At 49.6% G+C, this 24,887-nt stretch overlaps 8 protein-coding genes across 8 annotated transcripts; 4 read left to right on the forward strand and 4 right to left on the reverse strand.

Annotated features, from left to right (window-relative positions):
• Positions 1-72: 72 nt before the first annotated feature.
• BP5553_03080 (uncharacterized protein) lies at positions 73-3,869 on the reverse strand (the record flags this gene model as incomplete). Its single annotated transcript, XM_032011703.1, has 3 exons — positions 73-729; positions 808-2,605; positions 2,677-3,869. The coding sequence occupies 3 exons, from the start codon at positions 3,867-3,869 to the stop codon at positions 73-75; spliced, it is 3,648 nt and encodes a 1,215-aa protein (XP_031871396.1).
• A 1,172-nt stretch (positions 3,870-5,041) lies between these two features.
• BP5553_03081 (Uncharacterized protein) lies at positions 5,042-6,744 on the reverse strand (the record flags this gene model as incomplete). Its single annotated transcript, XM_032011704.1, has 4 exons — positions 5,042-5,125; positions 5,185-5,777; positions 5,824-6,313; positions 6,388-6,744. The coding sequence occupies 4 exons, from the start codon at positions 6,742-6,744 to the stop codon at positions 5,042-5,044; spliced, it is 1,524 nt and encodes a 507-aa protein (XP_031871397.1).
• A 2,381-nt stretch (positions 6,745-9,125) lies between these two features.
• On the forward strand, positions 9,126-11,988 carry BP5553_03082 (Uncharacterized protein; the record flags this gene model as incomplete). The annotated part of the gene is made up of 2 exons (XM_032011705.1): positions 9,126-11,807; positions 11,887-11,988. 2 exons carry the CDS (start codon positions 9,126-9,128, stop codon positions 11,986-11,988), a joined length of 2,784 nt encoding a protein of 927 aa, XP_031871398.1.
• A 524-nt stretch (positions 11,989-12,512) lies between these two features.
• On the forward strand, positions 12,513-13,795 carry BP5553_03083 (p-loop containing nucleoside triphosphate hydrolase; the record flags this gene model as incomplete). Its single annotated transcript, XM_032011706.1, has 2 exons — positions 12,513-12,763; positions 12,973-13,795. The coding sequence occupies 2 exons, from the start codon at positions 12,513-12,515 to the stop codon at positions 13,793-13,795; spliced, it is 1,074 nt and encodes a 357-aa protein (XP_031871399.1).
• A 1,126-nt stretch (positions 13,796-14,921) lies between these two features.
• Positions 14,922-15,684, forward strand: BP5553_03084 (uncharacterized protein; the record flags this gene model as incomplete). The annotated part of the gene is made up of 3 exons (XM_032011707.1): positions 14,922-14,995; positions 15,045-15,228; positions 15,331-15,684. The coding sequence occupies 3 exons, from the start codon at positions 14,922-14,924 to the stop codon at positions 15,682-15,684; spliced, it is 612 nt and encodes a 203-aa protein (XP_031871400.1).
• A 3,710-nt stretch (positions 15,685-19,394) lies between these two features.
• BP5553_03085 (uncharacterized protein) lies at positions 19,395-21,252 on the forward strand (the record flags this gene model as incomplete). Its single annotated transcript, XM_032011708.1, has 4 exons — positions 19,395-19,563; positions 19,697-19,856; positions 20,027-20,532; positions 20,603-21,252. The coding sequence occupies 4 exons, from the start codon at positions 19,395-19,397 to the stop codon at positions 21,250-21,252; spliced, it is 1,485 nt and encodes a 494-aa protein (XP_031871401.1).
• A 680-nt stretch (positions 21,253-21,932) lies between these two features.
• On the reverse strand, positions 21,933-23,552 carry BP5553_03086 (uncharacterized protein; the record flags this gene model as incomplete). The annotated part of the gene is made up of 3 exons (XM_032011709.1): positions 21,933-22,514; positions 22,586-23,416; positions 23,469-23,552. 3 exons carry the CDS (start codon positions 23,550-23,552, stop codon positions 21,933-21,935), a joined length of 1,497 nt encoding a protein of 498 aa, XP_031871402.1.
• A 557-nt stretch (positions 23,553-24,109) lies between these two features.
• On the reverse strand, positions 24,110-24,645 carry BP5553_03087 (Outer membrane protein TOM13; the record flags this gene model as incomplete). The annotated part of the gene is made up of 2 exons (XM_032011710.1): positions 24,110-24,226; positions 24,370-24,645. The coding sequence occupies 2 exons, from the start codon at positions 24,643-24,645 to the stop codon at positions 24,110-24,112; spliced, it is 393 nt and encodes a 130-aa protein (XP_031871403.1).
• Between the last annotated feature and the right edge of the window lie 242 nt (positions 24,646-24,887).

Genomic DNA, 24,887 nt, shown 5'->3' on the forward strand with positions numbered 1-24,887 from the left:
ATCCAAGTATACCAGTAAGCAGACGCAAGAAAATCCAGCGATCCAATTGCACCCTGATCTCCTCTACCTAATTTAAGAGGCCAGCGTAAAGAATCTCCCGCCTACCTTGACACTACCACTCTGGCTCTCATTGCCATCACTACCATCACTACCATCACTACCATATTCATCTGGGGAATAACAAAGTTCCGACAGTGTCTCCCCCAAAGGGCCAACCGGCTTTTCCCCCACGCTCTGTATCTCTGCGCCCTTGCCCTTCCCCTCCCTTTCAATAGGAGTACTTTGGCCGATATTATCAATTCCAAAATAACCCTCAACTTTACGTCCAACAAGGTCCCTCCTCTCCCACTGCCTTCTAACAATCTTCCATTCGGGATTGTGATACTCGTAATCCTCGAGGTACTTATTATCGACAATGAGCCTCCAACTATTGGTCTTCTCATTCTTCTGTCCAATGCGATGGATTCGTGCATAAGCTTGCATCTCGCGCCTGAATTCAAAATCGGGCTCCATGAGCACAACGTTAGCTGCGCGGGTGAGATCAAGACCTTTTCCAATCAAAGATGTAGTGCCAACGAGGAATTGGATGTTGTCTTTTTGTTTGCGTTGCCCGTTAGGTTGCAGGGCGTCAGTGAAAGATTCGAGCGCTGCCGCGCGGAGGCGAGGGTGTGTGCCAGTGATAACGAGGCCGACCCGCTTGGCAGTGGACGGTATGTAGCGCTCAATGAACTCAAGGGGGGATAAATGTTAGCTTAAAAATATAAAGGTGGATCAGGGGGGGGCAGAGGATGGGACGGGTTTTCGTACCAGTTTCACTACCAAAGCTACAGCGTTGAATCGGGTCAGAATAACCAGTTTTTGCTCCTGGCCGCTCACATCCCTCGTCTGCATCAACTTTCTGATGAACACATATAGCCAAAGGCATTTTGGGCTGCTCTCAACGATACTTCGGAGGCGTTTGCAGTACGGACTACGTTTCTCGGATGAAGGAGATGCCCATTTGCTGCACTCTTTGGCTGAGAAATCAAGATAGCTCCAGTCATCTGGTGGTAGCAATGCAAGGTTCACAAGATAGGGAAATGTGAGAAATATGTGGAGTTTCCAGCCCACACAACACCGACTACCGAGGGATACATCCGTCGGCCGCGTTGTGTGCAGCCTATCGCGCAACTCATGAGTTGAACCCCATTTGGCATCCCATTTTGCCTGCATATCTTTAAGTTTTGTATCCATCTCAACCCAGAGGATGCTTATGAACTTGTTGAATTCTTCGCGGTAGCGATCCATATGTTTGAGCTTAACATCGTGATGATAATGTGGTTTGAGTCTAACGAGTGGATGCCCAAACCAAGACGACTCTGCTGTCCGACGTATCATGAACGTGGTAAGGAAAGGCATTATATGGCCTGGAAATTTCTGAGAACGTTTTTTGGAACCGTGGGTCTCTTTGATATGGGTCTCAAATTTGGTGCAAAGATAGTCCAATGCCTTATTGCTGAACTTCTCCATCTCGGGGTCCTGCTCCCATCCAGTCTTGGTCATGGATTTTGAGTCAACACATTTCGGCGTCTGGGATTCTATCGCCCATGGCACACCCTCCAGTCCGCGAGGACTGTTTAACAGTGGAGTCCCGGAGTAGCCCCACAGGAATGGACTTTCGGCGGAAGGAAGATCAGCGAGAACTGACGACCTTCCCTTGTTCCTGCGATATTCCTCATGGCACTCGTCGATCATTGCAATGCCGAAGACAATCCCCCGATTTTTTACCTTCGCATGATGTGTTTTGCTAGACTTGTCGGTAGACAATGCTGTCGTTTCATATTCAAATACTTTTCGAACCCAGCTCTTGTATACCTCCGCCGTGGTCAGAAGTAATAATCTCTCCTGGTTTGGCTTTGGAGAGTCTTTGAGGATTCCGCCTTCAGCCTGCATCTTGACCTTAGCCGCGCCCAAAAGCGTTACGTTCCTGGAGCGTCGAGCGTCATCGTTATCATGCAGGCTTCCAACAGCGAAGGAAGGAGGATGAGCTACTGCTAGGCTCATCCCGAGCGCCGTCTCCTTTTCATCAACATGCACCTTCCATTGTGACATCCAAACCGGAACGAGGGGAGGAGGAACACAAGCGAGTCTGACACCGTGCTTAGCTGTCATTTGTGAAGTAGGATTGGAAGCCACGCAAGGGCATGCAATCCAGTTCGGGCGCTCAGAATTACTTGGACATGCGACCTGATCCAAGCCTTGCTGATCCAGGAAAAGATGCTTCCCATCTCGACTCTCCCGAGACTTGGCTACATCGTGCCATAGCCATGCTAGTTGCCTTTCCACTACAATATAGGCCAGGAAAGTGAGCGTCTTCCCAAGCCCCATCTCGTCGCCAACAAATCCGCCCCCAACCTTTCGAGATGTGGTCATCTGCCAATAGATTGCAAAGGCCTGATATTGATAAAGTTGACTCTTTAGCCCGGTAATCTTGACTCTTTCATCAACACCAACATTATCCGGGTTGATCTGAAACATACGACAACACTCCTGCCACCGGCTGAGGTTGGCTTGTCCAGCCACCGTCATCTGCGATAGTTCTTCTGAGTTTTGCAGGGCGTGGAGCCTTCAAAACTGTTAGCATCCGCATTCAAAACACATGACTCGTCGACTATAGGAAGTAAAGAAACGACTTACTGTCGCATTAAATACTCGAAACGCGACCAATCTCCCCAAGCCTCCTCCTCGACGTCGAGCGGATCTTCGCTAACATCCGTATCAGTCTCACGGAGAGTCGGTATTGACTCTTCGTCTCCATTGAGTCCCCGGACAAAGGTTTCTATGCCCGCTTCTGTATACAAAGATTTGAATCTAACATCCTGTTCTTGATATTTATCAGACCCCCGTAGCCCTGAACTTCTTTTCCCAAAGGAAAATGACCTTCGAAAAAGTCGTTTCCAGGCGCGCCTCAAGCTGGCGGGAGATTTCAAGGACGGCGATCTATTTCGCATAGAAACACGTGAAGAACCATGAGAGGGTTTCCCTTGAGGAATTGGTCGCACCCGGCTTGTCAGAGTCTTAGTCCTAGGGCCATGTCTTCGCGGATCCTTTGCAGGTGCAGAAGTGGGAGGTTGAGATGGAGTGGCCACCTGAAAGACTTCATTTTTATCCTTCGGTGTAGGTGCTGGCTCTCTTCTAACAGACCTCAAGCCGTTCGCATGAGCCGTATATCTAGTTGAAGCTCCTGATTTGGTGGTCTTCGCCGTAGGCTGTGGTAGTGGTTTTGTGTCTGGTGACTGCTGTATACTAGCAACAGCTCCACTTGGCATAGCAGTCCTCCGAGCAGCTTCTTTTAGCTTGTAGACTCGCGTCCTCTGGGTAGCCTTTTCCACATTCTCTCTAACTCCCCTCTCCTTCGCGGTTTCTGGGTGGAATTCAAAGTCGAGAGTATATTTGCTTCCTCTGTTTGAAAACAAGTAGTTAAGGGCTATTTCCAAATGTTCTTGACGCCTTATGACTTTGAAGGTGTCACGGATGCTGTAGCCTAGATGGCCATGTTTTAGATATAAACGGTTGTTTTCAGACTGGCTGTCGTTTATTGCGGTTTCGAACTCCTTTAGAAGCAGGTCTAACTGGTAGCTCCTCGCATTATTGGGGTTTCGTTTTTCAGACAAACATTTGCTTGGTGTGGCCTTTACCACTCGACGAGTATCGTCCTCTGATAAGACAACAAGAGTAAAGGCTTCCACCTGGCCAAGTGCGGCTATTTTAGGAAGTGGCTTGGGCGGTGTATCCGAAGATCCTCCCTCCATAGCCTCATTGCCCACTGGAACCACCACCTTGGAAGGGGGCCCGCCTTGGACATATAATTTACTGGGGGGTTCCGGCATCTTCAAGCGCTGGTAACAAAATTCGTTGATCAACCAGAAGTTCTAAAAAAAAATGAGCCTGATAATTATTCCCATTCCTAAATTTTCGACGGTTTTGGAACCTCCAAACCATTTTAACATCTTTTTTTAATAAAAGCAACAAGGGCACGACTCCTTTGTTGAGGCTCCAAAACGCCATTTCGCTGAATGCGGCGAGAAATTCCATGAGAGATAAAGAGAGTCGGACGTTAGGGTGGATAGAAGGAACTCTCAGACAATTATGAACAGCAAGAGGCATCTTCCGGAACGGGCCACAACTTGGGCTCACATCGCTTCGCTCCTCATTTAGACGCAGAACAGCCTGCTAATACCATCAAATATGACAACGCTATATACCTCTACCTCCAACATCGAGTAGCTCAGGAGGTGCTCGAAAAAGGGAATCATCGGACTATAAGCTCACAACCCCCGAGCAACTCCCGAAGACACTTCCGTCTCATCATCTTGTAGCTTTCCACTAGGAGATGCCTTAGCTCAAAGGAAGCACATAGATCAGCAGTAGGTGCGCGGAGTCGCGGACAAACAAAGAAAAGATGCTGGCATATCGATTTGAAGGAGCTTGAAGGCGTCGTCGAGTCAAAGCTCGGAATAAAGTAGGCTAAGCCTAAACAGGACGTTCCCTGTTGGCCTCTCCTCCAGCCGACCCATTGAATCCATTGGCAGGCACCCAGTTACCTAGGGAGTTGATTTATATGGTCGAAGTAGCACAGGTGGTAGTCCGAAATAGAGCTATTCCTCTTAGTAATGGGCCTGTAGCAGAAGGTAAACGACGCTACCCTCGAAGTTTCAGGCAGTGCATCTTAGCAGCATCCCCTCTATTGCATAACATTCCGTATAGTCAGAGAAATAAACCCCAAGCACCATTCGGCAACAAGTAATGTAAAGGTTTGGTTTTCTTCATTAAAGTAGGGTATCTAGGTTCGCCCTTGTTTGCGCAGTGACATGCCTATGCATCTGCCAATATTTACGCCGACAAATCTGGCCGCCCGGAAGTGGATAAAACTTCCCTCATCATAGAGTGCTGTAACCACTCTGGTGTTTTTTTAATATCCTTCAGTTATGTCCCTAATCTCTGCTCCCTAGAAACCAGAAAATATAATCAAGAGGCACGAATAAGATTTAGAACTAGTCTACTAAAAGACTGTTCCATCCGAAAGAATTGCGATCGGTGGACACTGGGTATTTGGCCGCGAAATTTCAGCCATTTCCCTACCTCCCTATTGACACATATTATTAGCATTTAATACTTGGATGTAGGGGAGGAGAATTTTCTTACCTTCCAGCTCCCAGCCTCCAACATTTGTGGCAGTGTCAGCCTGTCAGGCCCTTGTAGACCCAAAGTCCTGTTCACCTCCTCGTGGAGTAAATCAAGAAATACAACAGTCACAGCTCGCCACTCAACAACCACGTCATCATCAGGTGCAAACATAGGAACAATTTCCAAATCTTTCTTCCCATTTTCCGCGCTGTTGCGCTTGAAATTCTCTACCCCTCGTGCCATATCATCCTTCTTCAGAGACAGGACACCGGTGTCAATGAACAGGCCTCCATTGCGGTACTCCGGCAGTCCAGTCATAAGCTCGGCACCTGCGAAGTGGATATTCATCAACCTAGTCATCGGTTGCATAAGGGAATAGCAGAGCCACTGCGTTAACTTGTGGAATGGTACGATGGTTTCCCATGGTGCGGCAACGGGCCCAGTGGGCATGGAGGAGAGAGGCCAGGCATCCCCCAGAGGGGTTCCGTCGATCGCAGTACGGGATAAGGGCCAAATTGGTGCAAGGCCATCCATAAGGACGGTCCAGAGAGTAGGCAGAAGTATTATAGGGACGGAGGAGGCTTGTGTGGTTGGATGAGATATCAGAAAGTCTATAAATATCAGCGCATGGTCAGAGTAATTCAGTATTGCCCTTACCGAGCATATTTCCGGGTCTTCCATCAGCCCCAAAATAGTTGTGGTTCTTCATTGCATCAGAGAGCTTAATCAGGAGTTCCGTTCGGCCTTCCAATCCAGCTAATGGGTTATGCTCGGAGACTTGCAATGCAGCGCGTAATTTATCAACCGTTAGGCTCCTCAACCCTTCAGCGTCGACTTGGTGCGGCTGGGTTTCGTTACTGCTGAACATGCCGGTTTTGAACATCTCCAAGCTTGCAATTGCCAACCCCTCGCTCCGCCTATACGTCCTCCCATTTTCCTTACTCTTATAGGACCACGAGGTTCCCGCACCAGCATCCAACAGAACCGAGATGAGGAAGAGATCGAGAAGTCGGCGACATCGTTCGGACGGGTCTAACTCGCTTGGCCAGGTGTTTAAAAGCAGCGCGATACGATCTCGTCCACCGACACTGAAATGCTGCCAGCGCCCGTGGGGAGGGATGCTCGCATAATCTGTGCCAAAATCTCGCTGTTTGTAGGTCCTCACGTCAGAACTGGGGAGGCTCAAGTAAGGCAACAGGGTGGAAGGGGGGCGCGACAAACCTTCATAATTGATACAACAAATTTGGTAGTATCGGCGAAATTCTGCATTTGAACGTCAAAGTGATTCAACTCGTTTCTCCTGGCCTTCTCCAACATTAGGGAACACCTCTCTCGCACAGCCCCAATGCTTCTCAGGTATCCCGCAGGGTCGACCAGAGGGTCCGGGTTCTTGGGCAGGGCGATCCTAGGAATGGTGATGGGAAGCGACATCATGTTATTATGGCCAGGCGTGGTTGGCGACCTCAGGGACGACTGTGAATGGGACGACATGGACTGTACATCGCCCGGATCCTTGCGGGCGCCGCTCGAGGTCGTGGACGTAGAGCCAGACTTGTCCTTGCGTGAAAAGAGACCCATATTGGGCTTTGGTATTTGGTATTGGCGACCTTGTCGCTGGAGTCAACCTGTTGGCTTGTCCAGATGGCACAATGGCCTATTTCCCAGTTGTAAAACAAAGGTTTAGTGTGAACTGGTGAGATGGATGAGTGTTATCGTGGGCACTCGCAGGCACTCGAGGGATCGAGGATTGTTGATACAAAGGGAGGTGTTGGTCGCTTCACAAGCGAACTGTTGCGATTGTGCGGGGAGCCGGAAACGGGATCGGGAGGCGACTTCGAACTTCAAAGCTAGAGGTCCCGTTATAGAGATGTGACTCTAATAGTGAATTCGACCCGAATATTGGACTCAATTACCGGTAGCACGTCTATAAGGACGGTCAATTGTGATGCGACGACTGCCAGGAGTGAAGGGCGAAGGGTGGTGGTGCGTGGCGGGCCCAGATAAACATAGTCGCAGTGGCGGAGACGGAGATAGATGCTTCACTGGCATGGCACGGTCACAACCGCATCCTCGGAGGCTCGGCCACGGATCCATACAAAGGACGAACTGCTACTCAGTGCGAGTAAGCTACCCCGGGAACGTCTCCTACAGTAGGTGCTTTGTATTGATATTGATATGGCCCAGTTATCAGTTAGCCAAGTCGAACCAGATCGACCATGATATATTGAAGAGTTCTCTCTAAAGCGTACGAAGCAAGTCAATAGCTCAACTCCTCGACTCTTCAGCTCAACAGCTCTTCAGCTCGCCAACCCGCCGACTATTCACACTGCTTAGCCCCTCGACGACTCCTCAACTCCTCAACTCGTTAACTCGTCAACCCCCTCAGTGTTCACTTTCGCCTCCCCACCCCCGGCCACGACGCCGACCTGGTGCAGCGCAGGGGGATTCTACGCCAGTCCCCTGTCGTCCTCCTCCTACTGGACGGATTCGCTCGAACTCAGCGTGACAGGACAGCCCCCGGATGCCCAAGGCCCTTTCCGCGCTCGCCAGAAGCATGGTCTGGTCCATGTCCCCCACCCAGTCCCACCACCACGGGTCCCGAGGGGTCGGATAAGACACGCGTGATTAGGGTCTCAGTGTTCTAGCTGGATAGGTTCCAGACTCCAGCTCAAAGTGGCAATAGTGCTGGTAGTGTGGAAGTATTGGCTATCCAATACCGTCCTAGACAGGACCAGGGGCCCGCAGGGTGAATCGCTAGAAGTCCCCCCGATATGGTCGATGGGATCATGGGAGACGCAGATGGCGATGCAGGTACCTACATACGTCAACAGCAGACCTCATTGGCCCGGTTGCGATTACGGTACGACTTTGGCATTTTGATATTAAGGGTCGTCTTCCTACGAGGATAACGTTCGAGGGGATAAATTGCTCGATCGAGGGAGTCGCACTGAGTGGGCCAGCACACTGCCAAGTATCCGGTTTCTCTGTTCGCAGTCTAGGGGCGATTATTAGGCGGTAGGCTCACGCTATCCACGGTGCTTTTGACCTCTTCGCGACCGAAGCCCGACGGTTAACGCCCCAAGAGGATCCGTACATTAGTCAAGAATTGGATAAAGACTGTGGGCTGCTCCGTCGGTATGCGCCCGCCACGCGCGGTTCAGGAGTTGACCCCTTTCCCCTATCCTTCCCCCTGAATGAAATTGTGGGGTCAATTTAATCAACAACAAAAACAGAGGAGATACCGGTAGATACTTGCAGACTCTGATCAGTGTGCCAGAACCTACTCCGTAGGACTGAACTGTAAAAATTCTGTAAAGAGGGCTCTCTAGACTCTAGAGTCTAGAGTGTTATTTCATAGATCCCAGGGGCAAGGTAGCAATGGAACGTCGCACTTCGTAAATGGGACAATAGTAATAAGTAGACCGCACTTAATCTCCCGGATGCAACCTCCCGGCATGTTTCTGCAACATGCCTAGCTGATGCACGTGACTATAATGCTAGGCGATAGATGCTGCCTAACGATCATTCATCGAGCTCATTCACGAGCGCTTTAGGGACTGAAAATTTCGAAAGTCGTAGCAGAAAGGAACCAGCAGCCAAAGGCGTCAACACCTACCAAAAGCCTCGAGACAAGTACACATCAGAGAGACTACATATATGAACCTATATGAACTACGTACCTAGTGACATGGAGATTCTCCTTATTGGCGGGGTAGCAGGGGCATATGGCTCGCCCCGACAGCCGACAGCCGCCAGCCGCCCCGGAGTCGCGCGTCAAAGACGGCGACCCAAACCAACCTCATATGCAGGAATAGCACAACACAGTTAAGTTTGACTTCATGGGAATCCGGATCCAATTCTATATGAAATCCGTATAACATCCCCCGCAATCCCTCAATGCATTTATGACACACACCTTGGTTTGAATTCCTTGAATCTTGTTTTTTGTCCTTGCCCCGATGGATGATTTAAGCGGCCTAGAGTGGTCCGCTTCCTCCACCTCGAATACAAATGCTTCAAAAGCACCACAGGGCTCTGGGAACTACTACCCCACGTTACGGCCCACGCCACCACCCCAACTCTCGGGACGCACCACTACTCTCTCTAATCAGGCTTCTGGGGCAGCCACTTCCAAACCATCCGCCTTCGCCGCTCCAAAACCCTCCTCCACCCCCGACAGCTTCTCCAATCTCGTATCCTTCGGGTCCTCGAAACCTAATACCCTAACCCTACAACAACAGCAAGAAAAACTACAGGCAGAGAAGCGGAAGCAGCAAGAAGAGACAAGAAAACAATATGAGGCGCAGTTTGGAGGGTCACAGTCGTGGGAAGGACTGGGGAATAGGGACCCAGGTCGGAACGCCACGCCAACGACGACCTTACGGGGTAACCCTCCCGCAATAAATCCTCTGCCAGCGAGTTTTGCAAGAGCATCTTCTCCGGCAACTATAAACGGTGATAGTGCTACCAACGGTGGAGATGAAGACCTTTTTGCGGCATTCAATGCCAGCACCAAAGTCGATAACTCGAGTTTCTATCCTCCTCCCTCTCTCTCGAGTAGCGGTAACAACACACCGGGATTTACGAAGAACAAGAGCCCGGACTTGAGTCAGCCACAGGCTTGGGAACAGCCGATGGGGTCCTTGGGAGGCGCGACCTTTGGTGATGATGATGACCCTTTTGGATTGGGTCAAATGAAGTCCCAAGGTTCTACATCAGCACCTGTTGTAGATTCCGCAGACAACGATGATTTCCTTGGGGATCTGGCGAAGCCTGTGGAAGAGATCAGGCGTCAGAGACCTCCAGCCGCAAAAGCTACTCCTGAGCCAGCGCGGGAACCCGAATTGGATGATCCATGGGACAAGGCTGTTGCAGAACTCGTCGATATGGGGTTTTCGGCCGAACAATCGCGGCGTGCGCTTACTGAAAGCGGTTCTGGTCTTGATATCCAAGCTGCTGTTGGCTGGATATTGAACGATGCGCACCGGCAGGCCAAACAAAAACAACAGAGTCGAGATTCGAGTAGGCATAATGGCGCTTCAACCGGTGAACGAAGAGATGCATCTCGGGACGGGGCTAGAAAAAATAATACCCAATCACGGATGCGTGAAGATGGCCAAGACCATTCACAATCCCGTAGGGAAGATAATGGTTCACCAAGTGGAGAGACGGATCTTTCCAAGACCGCAGCTGCTGTTAGTAGCAACTTATTCAAGACAGCCAATTCTCTATGGAAGACATCGCAGAAAAAGGTGCAAAAGGCGGTGGCTGAATTTCAACAAGAATCTGATCCCAGCCAGCCAAAATGGATGCGAGAAGCAGCTGAACGGGAGCAGGCTGAAAGGCAATCCACAGCAGACGGACGAAGTCGACGGCCAAAACCTACCGTTCCTGTAGTTACAGATGAGGCACTCATGCTTGAATCTGGCTCCCGAGCCCCACAAAAGAAAGCAAAAGCCCCTGAATCTCGATTATCTCCCTCGGGCTCTACACGTGAACAGCCGTCGACTCTAGGAAGGCCACCACCAGAGCGGCCTACATCTACACCACGATGGCAACAGTCAGCCCCTATGGATCCTCGCTCGCGGATGAAACAAGCTGTCGACGAACAATCTGCAGAAGCATATATAAGCCCTGCGCGACGGAAAAAGCCTACACCTCAACCCTCACAGCGGCAGCGGCAGCGGCAGCCGGAACCTGAGCCTGATCTACTACTATCCTCAACCGTTCCATCACAACCAAAAGCCACCTCGTCTCGTCAGACTCCTCGAACAACGCCCGTACCTTCTAAGCCGTCAACACCCATTCCGACACGCCCCAAAGCGCCACCACGCAACATTCCGTCTCTTTCGCCGACCGCTCTTGCAAAGTCTAACGAGCATCGCCAGGCCGGTTCTGATCATTTCAAACGCGGCGATTATGCTGCAGCGCATCAATCTTACTCAGCTTCTCTGCTTTCTATTCCTTCATCCCACCCTATTGCCATCATTCTCCTATGCAATCGTGCTCTTACCTCGCTCAAAACAGGTATCCCCAAGTCCGGGGTCTCAGACGCTGACAGTGCCTTGGAACTAATCGGGCCTGCGCGCGGCGACGGCGAGACTATCAAGCTAGGCAATGAAAACAAAGACATGCGAGAGTTTTGGGGCAAGGCGCTCATGCGGAAAGCGGAGGCTCTAGAGCAGATGGAAAAGTGGCGGGAAGCCGGTGATGTATGGAGACTATGTGTCGAGGGTGGTGTTGGAGCCGCAACCGCCATTCAGGGGCGATCCCGATGCGAGAAAGCCCTCGCGCCAAAGCCTGCCCGAACTGTTACTCCCAAGCCCAAGCCAAAGCCGAAATCTGCGCTGCAGGATTTAAATGGTGGTCGTGATAGCGCTGCCGTCGAAAGGCTACGGAAAGCCAATCTCGATGCAGAGAAAGCGGACGATGAGAAGTTTGCTCTAGCAGATCAGGTGGAAGCAAAGATTGGGCAGTGGAGGGATGGGAAGAGGGATAATCTCAGGGCGCTAATTGGGAGTCTGGACTTGGTCATGTGGGAAGGGAGTGCGTGGAAGAAGGTTGGGATGCATGAGTTGGTGCAGAATAATAAGGTCAAGATCAATTATATGAAGGCGATTGGGAAGTGTCATCCTGATAAGGTACGTTTTACAGCTCCCTCGCCTCCTTATCTCCAGATAAGAATCAATAATGCAGTGCTAATATATACATGGAATGTAGCTGTCGCAGGATGCGAGTACTGAAGTCCGCATGGTCGCTGGCCTCGTCTTCGCTACGCTGAACGAGAGCTGGGATAAGTTTAAGCAGCAGAATGAAATGTAGATATGTAGATGACACTGATCTGCCTACCTAGGTATTCTACGTATTGCTCTGACGATGATTAACGAGGATCGATCTGTGTTTATTAGCGGCCGTGCTATATGATGGAAGTACTCGTAAATAAAAATGGAAGCAAAGCATCGGCAAACAAAAGCCGATCTAGCATTTAATTTCTGCGGAGTAGAGAGATAAAGGTACATTCACATCTACCTATACCTAGATGCAGATATCAATATCAGCAGTAATATACTTCGTACAACGCATCATCCTCGTTTTTGGCCGACAAGACAGGGGTTCGGCTCAGGAAACCCGTGCTCCGTGCTCCGACATCTCCCCGCAGTAAGTTCCAAGGTTACTAAGGATACAAGTACGAGTGCTTCCTCCACCTGTGAGCTTCGAGCTTCCTTGCGAGATCGACAAACGGACAGCCCAACAGCAACCGCAATTGCGCAGATCCAATATATTCTGCTTTTGATTTTCCCTCCTCCGCCACCCCATTCCTGCTCCTGCGCCAACCGCCTCCCAGAATGGCCCAGATGAACCAATTGAGTCTCCAGGACGAGCCAGCGGTTTCGCCAGCCTCAGAGCCGCGGAAGCAGAAGAAGAAGAAAGTGCTGCTGATGGGCAAATCAGGCTCCGGAAAGAGCTCCATGAGAAGCATTATCTTCAGCAATTACATCGCCAAAGACACCCGGAGGCTGGGAGCTACGATCGACGTCGATCTCAGCCATGTCAAGTTTCTGGGTAACCTCACGCTGAATCTGTGGGATTGTGGAGGGTACGTATTGCATTCATGTCTTTCTGGGCGTCGAGGCATTGTGCACGATGTCTGCCAGCTTCGCAGATTGTACTGGAACTTCAAAAAGGTCCACCTTGCCTGGGCTTGTTAGACGGGTCGTTGCCTTCGTAGCTTGAATGACTGCTATCAATGCCTCAGCCGCAACAGGTACACGTCGAGCAGCACAAACCAAAGCTAATACCTCGCAGGCAGGATGCTTTCATGGAAAATTACCTCTCGCAACAACGCCAGCATGTCTTCTCTAATGTTGGCGTCCTCATCTACGTCTTCGATATCGAATCCCGAGATTTCGATCGCGATCTCCTCACCTACCGCTCCATCATCGCAGCCCTCGGTCAATTTTCCCCAACTGCCAGCGTATATATTCTAATCCATAAGATGGATCTCGTTGTCCCCAACCAGCGTGAAGACATCTACAACGACCGCGTCTCCCTCATACGATCAAAATCCGACTCATTCGACCCCACTCCATTCGCAACCTCCATCTGGGATCAATCTCTATACAAAGCATGGGCTGAAATAATCCACGACCTCGTTCCGAACCTCGACCAGATTGAGAAACATCTTGGTAGCTTAGGCAAGCTTATAATGGCGGAAGAAGTCCTTCTATTCGAGCGTACCTCGTTCCTCGTCGTGTCCAGTTGGACCTCCAAGGAAATCATCACAAGTGATAAGGACCACCCGGCCCAAAATCCAACATATGATCGAAATGAGCGGCTATCCAACATCATCAAAAATTTCAAACAAAGTACGAGCAGGTACACAGGAACCCCAAAGAGCGCAGAACAGTTTAGTGTCTTCGATCTTAAGATGCCAAATTTCTGCATGTTCCTTATCAAGTTTACAACCAATACTTATCTTGGTGTTGTTCTTCCCCCAGGCGAGGAACGCTACAATTCTGCGAAATTAAACTGTTATATTGCTCGAACGCAATTCGAGGACCTTGACTCTCCAGCGAGGAAGAGTGCTGATAGAGGCGCCACATCTGAGTCTCAGGATGCGGTGTCATAGGTCTTTGTTCCAGGTCTCGGACGGATTTGATGGATACGGCGAAAATATATTGTGCTTAGCATAGATCTAGGATATACCCAGGCGTTCAAAAATGGATACGGATTGCACCAAAAGTTTTTCGGTTTCGATCGGGCTTGCCCCTCATCCAATTGATTCCTCCCCCACACCCAGGTTAATATAATCGAACCTGTCCTCCTACGCGTTGAATTGGGGCTTATCGATCCATCAACTCTTTGATTAGCATGCTCAGTAGGCATGGGCATGGGAAAAGTTTACATTGCCCAATAAGGCCAACGAGCATACTCGAGCTCCGAGACATCACTGCATCGTTTAATAGTATGAACAAATGCATTCCCGAGTATCAATATCATTCAAAGGGTACAGTGGGGTACCGGAAGCTTAGGAGCTACAAATGAGGGCATACGGAATAGGGGGAGTTCGTCCGCATTGGATACCAAGCCAGCAGCTTACTTGTATGTTCTTGAACCCATTTACACCCGAAAGAACAAACAAGCCAACTTTGCTTCATCATGTTGCCCTATGTGCGATAGATGCTTATAACCGAAACTGCCTCCGACTAGTAGATCTAAGTAGTCCAAGTGGCACATCCCTTGCGAGGTTCAAGGTATACTCCCAGCAAAGTCGCTTTTCAACACCAGGTGAGTGACTTTATACGCACATATACCTACTCCCCTGGCTCAACTGTCAACCGGAACGCGGACGGGCTGGAACAGCATCGCAGTACGAAGGCTTCGCTGAAGACTTGTATACATATCACAAGCACATCTCGTTTTGCTCCAACAATCTCCGTAGTGCCTTTTGTAGCCGCTGTCTCCAATCGTACATTCGCCATTGCCAGCTACAGGAGCTGTCAATATTCCACTCACAAGTGACATTGCCATTGGTGCGTCCAGTCCACCCCGAGCGCTGTAAACGAGAACACGAAAAAGGTCAATGGGCTTCTAGAGAAAGTCACAACGGCCGAACCGCGTTAGTATGAGGTGTGAGTCGCCAAATCACCAAAACTCCTCTTCCCATCCCAGGTCTATCTACCAAAAGCCAAAGATACTAGCATCTCCTCTCGTGAGAAGGGTCGCGATATCCCCTTGCGTGTCTATAGCTGACAATGGCGAGTCAAGCAAGGGCATTTTCTTGCACTTTCATGGCGGTGGATTCATTATCGGGTCGCAGAAGCAGTAGGTGATGCCGCAATCGTAACCTTATAATACTATACTAATCAACGTGACAGCTCTAATAACGCCTTGAGGCGATATGCAAACCAGTGTCAACTTACAGCGATTTCGGCCGGCTATTGTCTCGCTCCAGAAGATGCTCATCCTGCCGGACTAGAGGCCTATTTTGATGCAGCAGCATATTTTGTCGACCTTGGACAAGCAGAGTACAGTGCCAAGTTGCTATTCATCGAAGACAAAGTGCAGGCGCAACGCTTAAGGTGCAATCTGTAATTGAAGAGTACGGTTACTTTGACTTCACCAACCACCTCCCCCAGGCTTCATTGTCCAACAAGCCGATAGTTAGTGCTTAATCTGGAAGCTCTCAATCAGTTCAAGGACGCCTATGTTCCAGGCAAAGACATTGCTGAACGACGACATCCTCTAGTGTCCCCGCCGTACGAAGGTATGCAGGCATTGGCGCAAGCAAGCAAGTCTCTTCCACCGGCACTTCTCATGTGTAGGACGGAAGATCCGCTGCCGGGTGACACGTTGTTGATGAGCATGAAGTGGCTGATAACGGGGAACGAGGCAATTGTGAAAATTCACCCTGGTTCTTCACATGACTTCTTCGCATTCGCCGGCGTCAAAGTCGCAGATGGAGGTGTCGCGACAGTTATCGAGTTCCTCCAGGAAAAGCTTCAAATTGCAAGATGAGACCTGTTTCGCAAGCGCTTGGCTGACTACACGGTTGAATGGGATTGAAATGGGTCTGATTGGTAGCTGATGAAGGGGTCCAGGAGCGAAGATAATGCCGAGATTAAAGCATAAACAAGACATTGTGTCATGAGACGAATCATAATCAGAGACTAGGAGAGGGGAGGAAGAAGACTACGTAGTTGATCCTACAATAGAAAGCAATAGTATTAATCACCCCTAAAGGTAGTAGGATTTATCAAATAGATGATATTTCACCGCACCCGGCCCCGGAATAATAGTAATTAATCCTATCCCGGCATACTGTATCACGAGGAAACCTCCGCCTGTCTTCTGACATTTACACGTGTGTAAAGTCCAATTAAATACTATTGTCTAAAAATATCTTACCTCCTTTAACCCCTTCTCAAATTCCTTCAATTCCCACATAAAGGATTTGCGCCTAGGAATAAATTACCCCTAGAAGAAGTGGTGGTTACAGAAGTCAACCAGAAGTCTAGAGATGAAAGCTAATAAAATATTTTGAAGTACTATCCTATACAGAACTGTCCTATGTAGAGCTTCATAGATAAGGAAATTTGTATTTAAACAATAGGTGCAAGGCACAGCCATCCTTCCGCCTGTAGCCGTCGGGAACTTGCCAGTGGTAATTGCCCAAGGGCCAATAAAATATATTTATTATCTAGGGGCCTAGATTACGGATTGTAATGTCCCTTAATACCCTAGATCGAACAAACAATTTACAAAGGAGTCTCAGTTAGAGTTTTCACAGTATTGTTATGAGAGGATTTTGCAGCGTGCATATAGCTTTCTCCCTTGGCATGAGCTACAAGTAGTAAACAAGTATAAGGAGATTTATAACTTTTCCTATTCACATCGAGCCGGCGCACTATTACCAGCTAACACCAACCTCGACAACTGCTGATGGGTGGGTTTACTAATTTACTTATAGGGTAGTTAGTTGGTAAGGCAGACATATAATCGACCTACTAAGATATTCCCTATATATACTATAGGTGTTAAAGTGTGCGGCTAGGATTGTTATACAGTTGTCAAGAACATATATGTTTGTTAAGAAAGGGTATAATTGTTATGCGTTTAAATGTTTGCTATTAGGCTACTTTCTAACGCTTTGGAAGGTAAATTTAAAGGGCTGATTTGCTGCACGAACTAATATGGAAGGCGATAGAGAGTACCGAGCCTCGAGGCTACATTAAAAATTTCACGTACACCGAGCGCCCTGGAGATTTAGAAGCAGCAGCGATCAAAGGATCCAAGTTATTAGCAAGCCCTCAAAGACGAAAACAGCTCCCTGGTATTTGCAGTTGCAGACCATCCGCTTCCCACACTGTGCCGCCAAGGGATAACGCAAAATACTGTAATAGCTTGAGACATTTAAAACCCAATAGTTTATGCACCGGTTGATGATCAATTGGGCCTTCCTCTCCGGAATGTAGATGGAGGTTGGGGATGAATCCAATGACCACGCGTGACTTTGGGTGGTGCGAGATTGCAAAAGAGTCGGTAGGATTTGGCGAAACAACTCGAAAACAATTGGCCTTCCCACGACCAAAGGATCATTGTAAAAGGCGTAAGAACTTTAAAATGAGGAATCCTAAAAGCTTAGCCGTAGATCCCGCGATAAACAAGTCTTTCCATTTATAGCGCAAAATCGGGATTTGTGCCAATGAAATGCCGCAATATATGCACAGATATTTGTAGCGAAACAGAAACTAGCAGTTATCAGAAGCTTGAGTGGAAAGGCGAAGGGAGGTTTCTAGAGGGATGGACCGGGTTCTTGGCGCTAATACACGCTGATCAGACGATGGTGGTTTGACGCCGAGGAATGGAGATTTGCATTCTAGAAAGGGGCAAGCACGGAGCGCCTCTGGCTGACGTTATGATGACTTCGTTTGACTTGGAGTTTGAAACATCAACGGAGATTCGGATGGCGCAAATACCAGAATACCGGGTAGCTAGAGGAATAGAAACGCATCCGATCCCCGATTCGACGATAAGTTGCCTATCCGGCTGCAGCCTGGGGAGGACAGCATGATCAGATTGCGTCAGGGGGCTTGGTACGCCGCAATCCGGACCTGTGTGTTTGTCTTGTGCGTATGCTGGCAAATCCTGTCAAGCGCTGACTGCTGGTAAGATTGATTGCTGAGGGAGCTGAGAGAATGTTCTTTCTTAGTTCTTGTCATTTGGCTAGAGGTCTCTCAATTTCCAGCTCTGTGATCTTAATCTTCCTGAGTGTCTCTGCTCATCTTCCAGACTCCACATCTTTCACATCTTTGTTCGTCTAGTTCCGCCACCCGCTTCCGAGCATGGGTTTGGCGTTGAGATTGGGCGAATCATCGTGGGATTGGGTCAAACCAATGACGCTGTGGTGTTGTGCTCGCCCACGCTGGGCTGTTTCATATAGACGCCATCAGCCCCCAACCTCGAACACCCTGTGGCCAGCGGCCGCAGATCCAACGACAGACAGACGAAACATGATGGCTGAGTAGGAGGCGGGGAGGCATGGCTCTCCCAGAAGTTATGATCATTATTCCATTCCCAGTGAAGGCGGACACCCGGGTTTTTGGCTTGAAAATAAAGGGATATGAGAGGAATGTGGATTCACAGCGCCTACTGCGACCAAGCCCAGCCTCTAGTATTAGTAGTGCCTCTGAGAACCATAGCACAGAGCATTCTGACAGCACTCCGTCGGAGGGGTGCCCCTGGGAATCGCCTGTCTCATCTCATCACGCCAACACCAACCCACCATCCCCGGCTATGTCCAGGGGTTCAAGATTATGCTTCACCCTCCTGCGGTACTCCAATTTCTGCGTGCCGCACAGCTCTTCGTGGTCCGCCCATTTCGTTGTCGCTGGTTGTGCAATCCTCCATGGGGGGGGCCGAGGAGGGAGGCCGGGGTAATAGGACCAAGGAGGGTCTTGGGGTCGCTATTCCAAGCTTTCGTTTGTGTTATCGTGAGATCCCTACTACTCTTCTCTTCTCCTCTCCTTTCCCTTCCTCTTTCCCTCTCTTCGTTCTCCACCTTCTTTCTACGCTTCCAGCTTCAGTCACCAAGTCCGCCTCCCTTACTTGTAAGGCCTTCCATTCCTTCCTTGCAGATAGCTTCTGCTCGCACATTCGCTCTTTTGTCACTCGTGGCTAGGACACGATCTCCACATTCTTTTGAGGTGTTTGAAGACTTGACTCGTTCATTTCGCAAAGTGGTGGAAGCAAGAAAGAAGGATATCGTCATCGTCTGGAACCAGAAAAACAAGTGGCTGTGATAGAAGGATTCTTTGTCGATCGATATTCCAACGGAAAGAAGGATAACTGTAAAGAGACTGTCATTGCTGTGTCTTGGTTCTTTGATATTGGGGTTGTTCGGTTAGGCAAGAGCTTCTTGCATCGCCATCGAGGATAGTTCGTCAACCGTCAGAGCCTTGGATTTGGCGCATCGAAATCGTCACCGCCCTCACTTCCGCGAGATCTCACGGGGCAGCTCAAACACAAATCCCTTTACACGTATCTCGCCTCGCGTCTTGATCCAAAATCACTTTCGTCGCGAAACCACATTCTCTCCCTTATCCGCGACCCCTCACTTTCCCCCTCCATCTTGCGACGACAAGGCGATTCCATTCCCTTCTCGTCCGTCAATATTTTGTTGTATCCACAAGCAATTTATTTCCTGATCAACCCGCCGCGTCGCCGACATGAAATCCTTCACTTTGACCTCCGTCGCGCATGTCCTTGTGCTCGCGGGACTCTCAGATGCGTTCTGGCGCATGGAGTGCCCAAACCGCTCGGCACTTGCGCGTATCGATCCATTGGTGTCTATTGGTAGTGCTGCTCAGCATGTCCATGCGATCCATGGATCAAGTGGTAAGATCTCACTCCTTATCACGTCTCTCACATGCTGCCCTCTCTGTAACCCAACTCAGACGGCCGCAGGGCTATAGAGACTTTCTACAATGACGCTTTTCATTATTGTGCAATGCTGATGCCCCCTTTCTAGGTTTCTCGGCATCTTCTTCAACTGCGGACCTGCTTGCCGGCCAATGCACATCTTGCAGAGTCTCTGAGGACAAGTCTGCCTACTGGACTCCTGCTGTTTACTTCAAGAGCGCCTCTACCGGCGAGTTCACTCTTGTAAACCAGGTTGGTGGGATGCTCGCGTAAGTCTTGATTGTTTCTCACTTTTGGCTTTAATGTTGGTTCTGCACCGCCTTCCACCGTGGGTGGCCATCATTACAGAATCCATAGCAGCCGGTATCTATGCGCTCTGTGGATCGATTGGACGGGACTGCTAGACGCAATAGCGAAATTCTAGCTAACTGGCCTTTAGCTACTACCTCCTTTTTACAAATGCTGGCGAGAAGACTGTCACCGCATTTCCACCTGGCTTTGAGATGATCTCGGGCGACACCAACCAACGCAATTATAGTTACCCCGTTCCAGATGCTGTAGAGAAGTCTCGTTGGGCTAGTACTGCTCCCTACAATACCCAGGCTTTCCTCCGCCAAGCTGCCTTGGGTTTCAACTGTCTCAACTACCAGAAGGCCCCAGAGCCCTCTCTCTACCGCCACTTCCTCCCAGACAAGGCATATCTTGATGCTAACTGTGCCGATGGTGTCCGGTTTGAACTTATGTTTCCCAGCTGCTGGGATGGCAAAAACAATGCTCCCAGTGATAAACAAAGCCATGTTGCCTTCCCTGATCAGGTTATGACTGGTGAATGCCCAAAGGGGTTCAAGACACGTCTTCCTTCCCTATTCTATGAGACTATCTGGGATACCCATGCGTTCAGCGGCCAAGATGGTCAGTTCGTTATCTCAAATGGCGACCCAACTGGTAAGTTGCCTTTATAAGCCGTCTACTCGGCACAGTCCCTCTTCTGCCCACGCTGACATTGTATAACTAGGATATGGATACCATGGTGATTTCATCATGGGTTGGGACAGTGACTTCCTCCAGAAGGCTGCCGATACTTGCACGAACCCTTCAGGAAGAATTGAGGATTGCCCTCTATTCACAATCCAAGACGAGGATGCATATTCTTCTTGCAAAGTCCCCTCTAGCAACATCCCTATTGCCGCCGCTAAGGACCAACTGCTCTCAAAGTTGAGTTCGCTCCCGGGCAATGTACAAATCTTTGCTGGACCCGGTCGTGCCGGCGGCGGCAGTGCAGCACCATCAATCGATCTTCCAAGCCCCAAGAAGCCTTCTGCGCCTGCGCCCACTTCTGACATCGTGCCAGTTGTACCGACCGTGAGTTACAAGGCAGCTACATCTGCATCTAGCGGTGCGTACGTGCCTGGTGGAGCCTTCGCCGAGCAACCATCCAGTCCTGCTGCGGCAGTCACCCCCGCCCCCAACGCCGCATCTCTAGGCCCATCGGAGAGCTTTTTCTCGACACAATATGCAACCAAGGGCAATACCGTTGAGGAGGTCTTCTGGGTTGAGGAAGAGGTTACTACCACCATCTTCGCCACCGAAACTATGACTGCTGGTGCCAACAAGGGCCGAAAGCGCCACCTCCACAAGCATAGACGTGCCGGAGCCGGTCACTAAGCAAATTGGCAGATATTGGTCATGGGATAGAAGGGTTGAACCCACGGTACACATGGTATATCACTATACCGCCGCGCGGAATAGATACCACACTGAGCATATGGGAATCTTTCACACGGTTGCTTCACTCATCTTTTCACTGTATGTACTTCAGTACCTGCACATTTGGCCAGCTTGCTACTTGCATTTCGGGGGTTTATAAGGCATCATCGTGGATGGCAGGCCTGCCAGCTTCATTTGCAGTCAACGGCGTGTATATTAAATGAACGAATAAGGGATGGTTACTCTACTAGGCTTTCAAATCAAAAGAGTTGCATAAATGACCATGAATCAGCGCGCGCTCTGCAAATTGTGAATTTCTAAACTGTGTCTTTGTTGTGTGGTAGGGTTTACTTTGCTTTAAGGAGACACAGTTGCCGCCGCCTGACTTCCTGCTCAACATAGTAAGCCAGCAGTCAGCTTTCCAGTGTCCTCCCAAAGCATCATTATATTCGGGATATGATTATCCTCCAACTGACAGCATCCATAAATCTAAATACACTCAACTCATTGATCGACAAGTTAAATTGAATTGTATAATTCTAGTTGTATAAGCAGATTTTTGTACAACAGTGAGGATTCTAATTCTACAAGGTTATGGCCTAGCGTATCACAATGCCCATTCGAGCTTGCAACAGCAATCATTGACTCTTCCTCGCGGCCTTCCTCGCGGCCCGCTCATCACGTGACCTCTGTTCCCGCTCCCACTTCTCTCTCTTCAACTCTCGCTGCCTCTTCTCTTCATACTTTTGAGCGTCACCGCGCTCAGACTTCTCACGTCTGGCATCCATCTTCTCATTGGCCATATCCATAACGCCCTTCGTTTGCTCCTTGATTTCCTGGAAAGGTTTGAGAGCAGGTGCCAGGTATTTCCCAATTCCTGTTGCCGGAGGGCGAGGGAAATTCGCCGAAGTCTTCTCCAAAGGGGAATTCGGCCCTGACGAGACAATGTTGGACTTTGCCACGTTTATCGTGCCTTTGTAAGGGGATATGGGAGTGGTGGAGGGCTGTTCAGGGAGCGGGGTCATATTGAAAATGCGCCGGAAGCTTGGAATTCTCAGCAGTGATGCCTGAACGAAGGATAGCAGGCCAGAGACAAAGAAGGAGAGCTGCACGCCAGCTGGCAGCCACCAGGTAAAGGCGAGGGAGAGGCCGGGGAAGCCCCACTGCATTGCCTTTTGGACAGCAGGAGAGAGTGTAGATGTTCCAGTTTCACCACCCCGCTATTTGAACGTATATGCGGTTAGTACTTGATTCCTAGAAACAAAACACATGAAAAAGAGAGGGGTCTTACGCGCATAAGCCAATGTAGCACACCAGCAGTGGCAAGGGGAAGTATAAAATACGGATCCGGAATAGTCAGGTTGTAAAACCAAGCCAGACCACCCTCCTGAAGGCCAGGAACTGGCAATGCGGCCATCCCTCTCAAGAGTCTGAAGGTTCCATAAGCAGCAAAACCTTGAATCATAGGCACGAACGATTTAAGCGGGCTTATTCCTGCCCTCTTGTTGATTCTCGTTATCTCGGTCCTATGTTGAAGCATTGCCGTTGTATCTCCAGCTATCCGAGCCGCATTCATTTTGGCCGCCAACGGTTTGATGATATGCTGGATTGTGACCATCCTCGCAGCGTTCTCCGCAGCATCGACGTACGGTTTGAATAGCAGAATCCGTACAAGAATTGCAGTAAGAGCGATGGATCCCCACCAGGGAGTTTCGGCAAAGATGTGAATATGCTCCAGAGTCCATTCCATCATCGAAGTAGGACCCCACCCGTAATCTAGCCCCAGGGATTTGAGGTACCCAATGTGTTCGGCGATGTTCGGGAGGCCATCACTTGTGAGATTCATGGAGTCATCCAGGGAACTGGCGAGTTCCGAGGAAGATGTTGTTGCGGAACTCGCGGCTTGATCTGGAGTAATTGGGGCAGCATTGGAGACAGTTGCGCTGGGAGCTGGGGAGGGCTGGGGAGTTGTCGAAGCAAGCCGTATACTCGTAGCATTCCGTATTAAAAGATTCGTCTTTGGTAATTGAGCTCTAGAGGAGCCAGAACCCCCGAGAAGTGAAGTAGCATTGCGCGAAAGGAGCGTATTGCCCGATATGGGCCGGTGCTGTACTGAAGAGAACTGAGGAGCGAGGTTAGCAGTAATATGAATACCTGTTCATTTGCACCCTTACCTGTCTGGTAGAAAATGCCCCTATCTGCCGCCGAGCAAGACCTACGCTCTGGCCGGACCAGCGAAGGCCTCTGCTAGGTATCATCTTGTTTGGTTGCAAGAAGGGATTGTCGCGAAACATAAAATATTTGAAGAGGTGCAATTGGGTGGATGCTGCACCACCCTTCTACGAGCACCCCTGCACAATTATAGTTGTGCTATGTACTATGTACCTAGGTACCTATGCCAGCCTTCTAGCGCGCCAACTTCGAGCCTGGAAGTTTGAAGGCGGCGAATGTACAAGAAATTCTATTCGAGGAGCAGCCAATATCTTTTGTGCTAGACCGGTTTTATAGTCAGCGACATGGTCAATATCCTATATCAATATCCATGTGTTATATTGGAGCGCTAGCTTTTATGTGTTATGATACATCAATCCGTCCACGCCCATCTCCAATGCTAACAAGACCCAAGGCAACAAAGGCAACCAGGGCAAACTTCATGAGGCGTAAGGGCTTCATTGAGTCGTAGCTAGTACCTTTCGTGCGAGGCCTCTTTTGCGTCCAGCCTTCAAAATGCCCCCCCTCAATCGATGGCTTTATACTATACGAATCCCATCCCAGACGCCTTTATTTCGTGCACGTATTACATATATCCAATCCCTCATTCCAAGCTTGTCAAATCATCTAGTTGTCCGCCTCTTCTCCTTCGCTCAAATGGATTATCCCGGACTTCTATACCAGGTCCTATAGCATGCGCGCTTCGCCCGTTTGGGAAAACCTAATGATGACTTGTTAGCACATGCAATATTATGTAGTGCCATAGGGAATCCGAAATCAATGATTATACGTAGAGGAGAGGCGTGTGAATTGTAGCCTGTGGACTTTGTGCTCTATAATTACGAGCGGGCGCGAAATGCATACCTTTGTTCCTCCCCAGCCTAACCGGAAAGCAGCCTCATGGGCAAACAACTCCCCAAATCCCAACATGAGCCCATTAACGAAGGGCAGAAACAGATTGATGGCCGCGCCTCGCAAGAGCCCCCATAAGGTTGGAGGGGTATATAGGATCATCGGAGGTGACGCGGAAGAGAATGGGGGAGATGGGGAGAGGTCATCGTTGCCGGAGTATTGCTCGGAGTCGGAAGGAATCGTCATTGAGGATTCGGTGAGAGTATTGGCTGGGTCATTGGAAGACATTGTGAGCTTTTTAACGCATATGCAGCCGTGGCATTTACAGATATGATGAAAGGGGGCAGGTAAATAATCTTTCAGAAGACGAATTGCGGTACTTGTCGTTTTTGATATTGGCGGTGGTACGTAGGTACATGTAATCGAGCCGCCCAGGAACGGAGCTCTATGCCCGACTCGGCTTAGCGAGGGGTGACGTCCAAAGAGCTGCCTCTCCACGATCGTTATCCACTGTAACGCCAAACGCAACA

This window comes from Venustampulla echinocandica (genome assembly GCF_003357145.1).
Source record: "Venustampulla echinocandica strain BP 5553 chromosome Unknown scaffold_1, whole genome shotgun sequence".
Classification (NCBI taxonomy): domain Eukaryota; kingdom Fungi; phylum Ascomycota; class Leotiomycetes; order Helotiales; family Pleuroascaceae; genus Venustampulla; species Venustampulla echinocandica.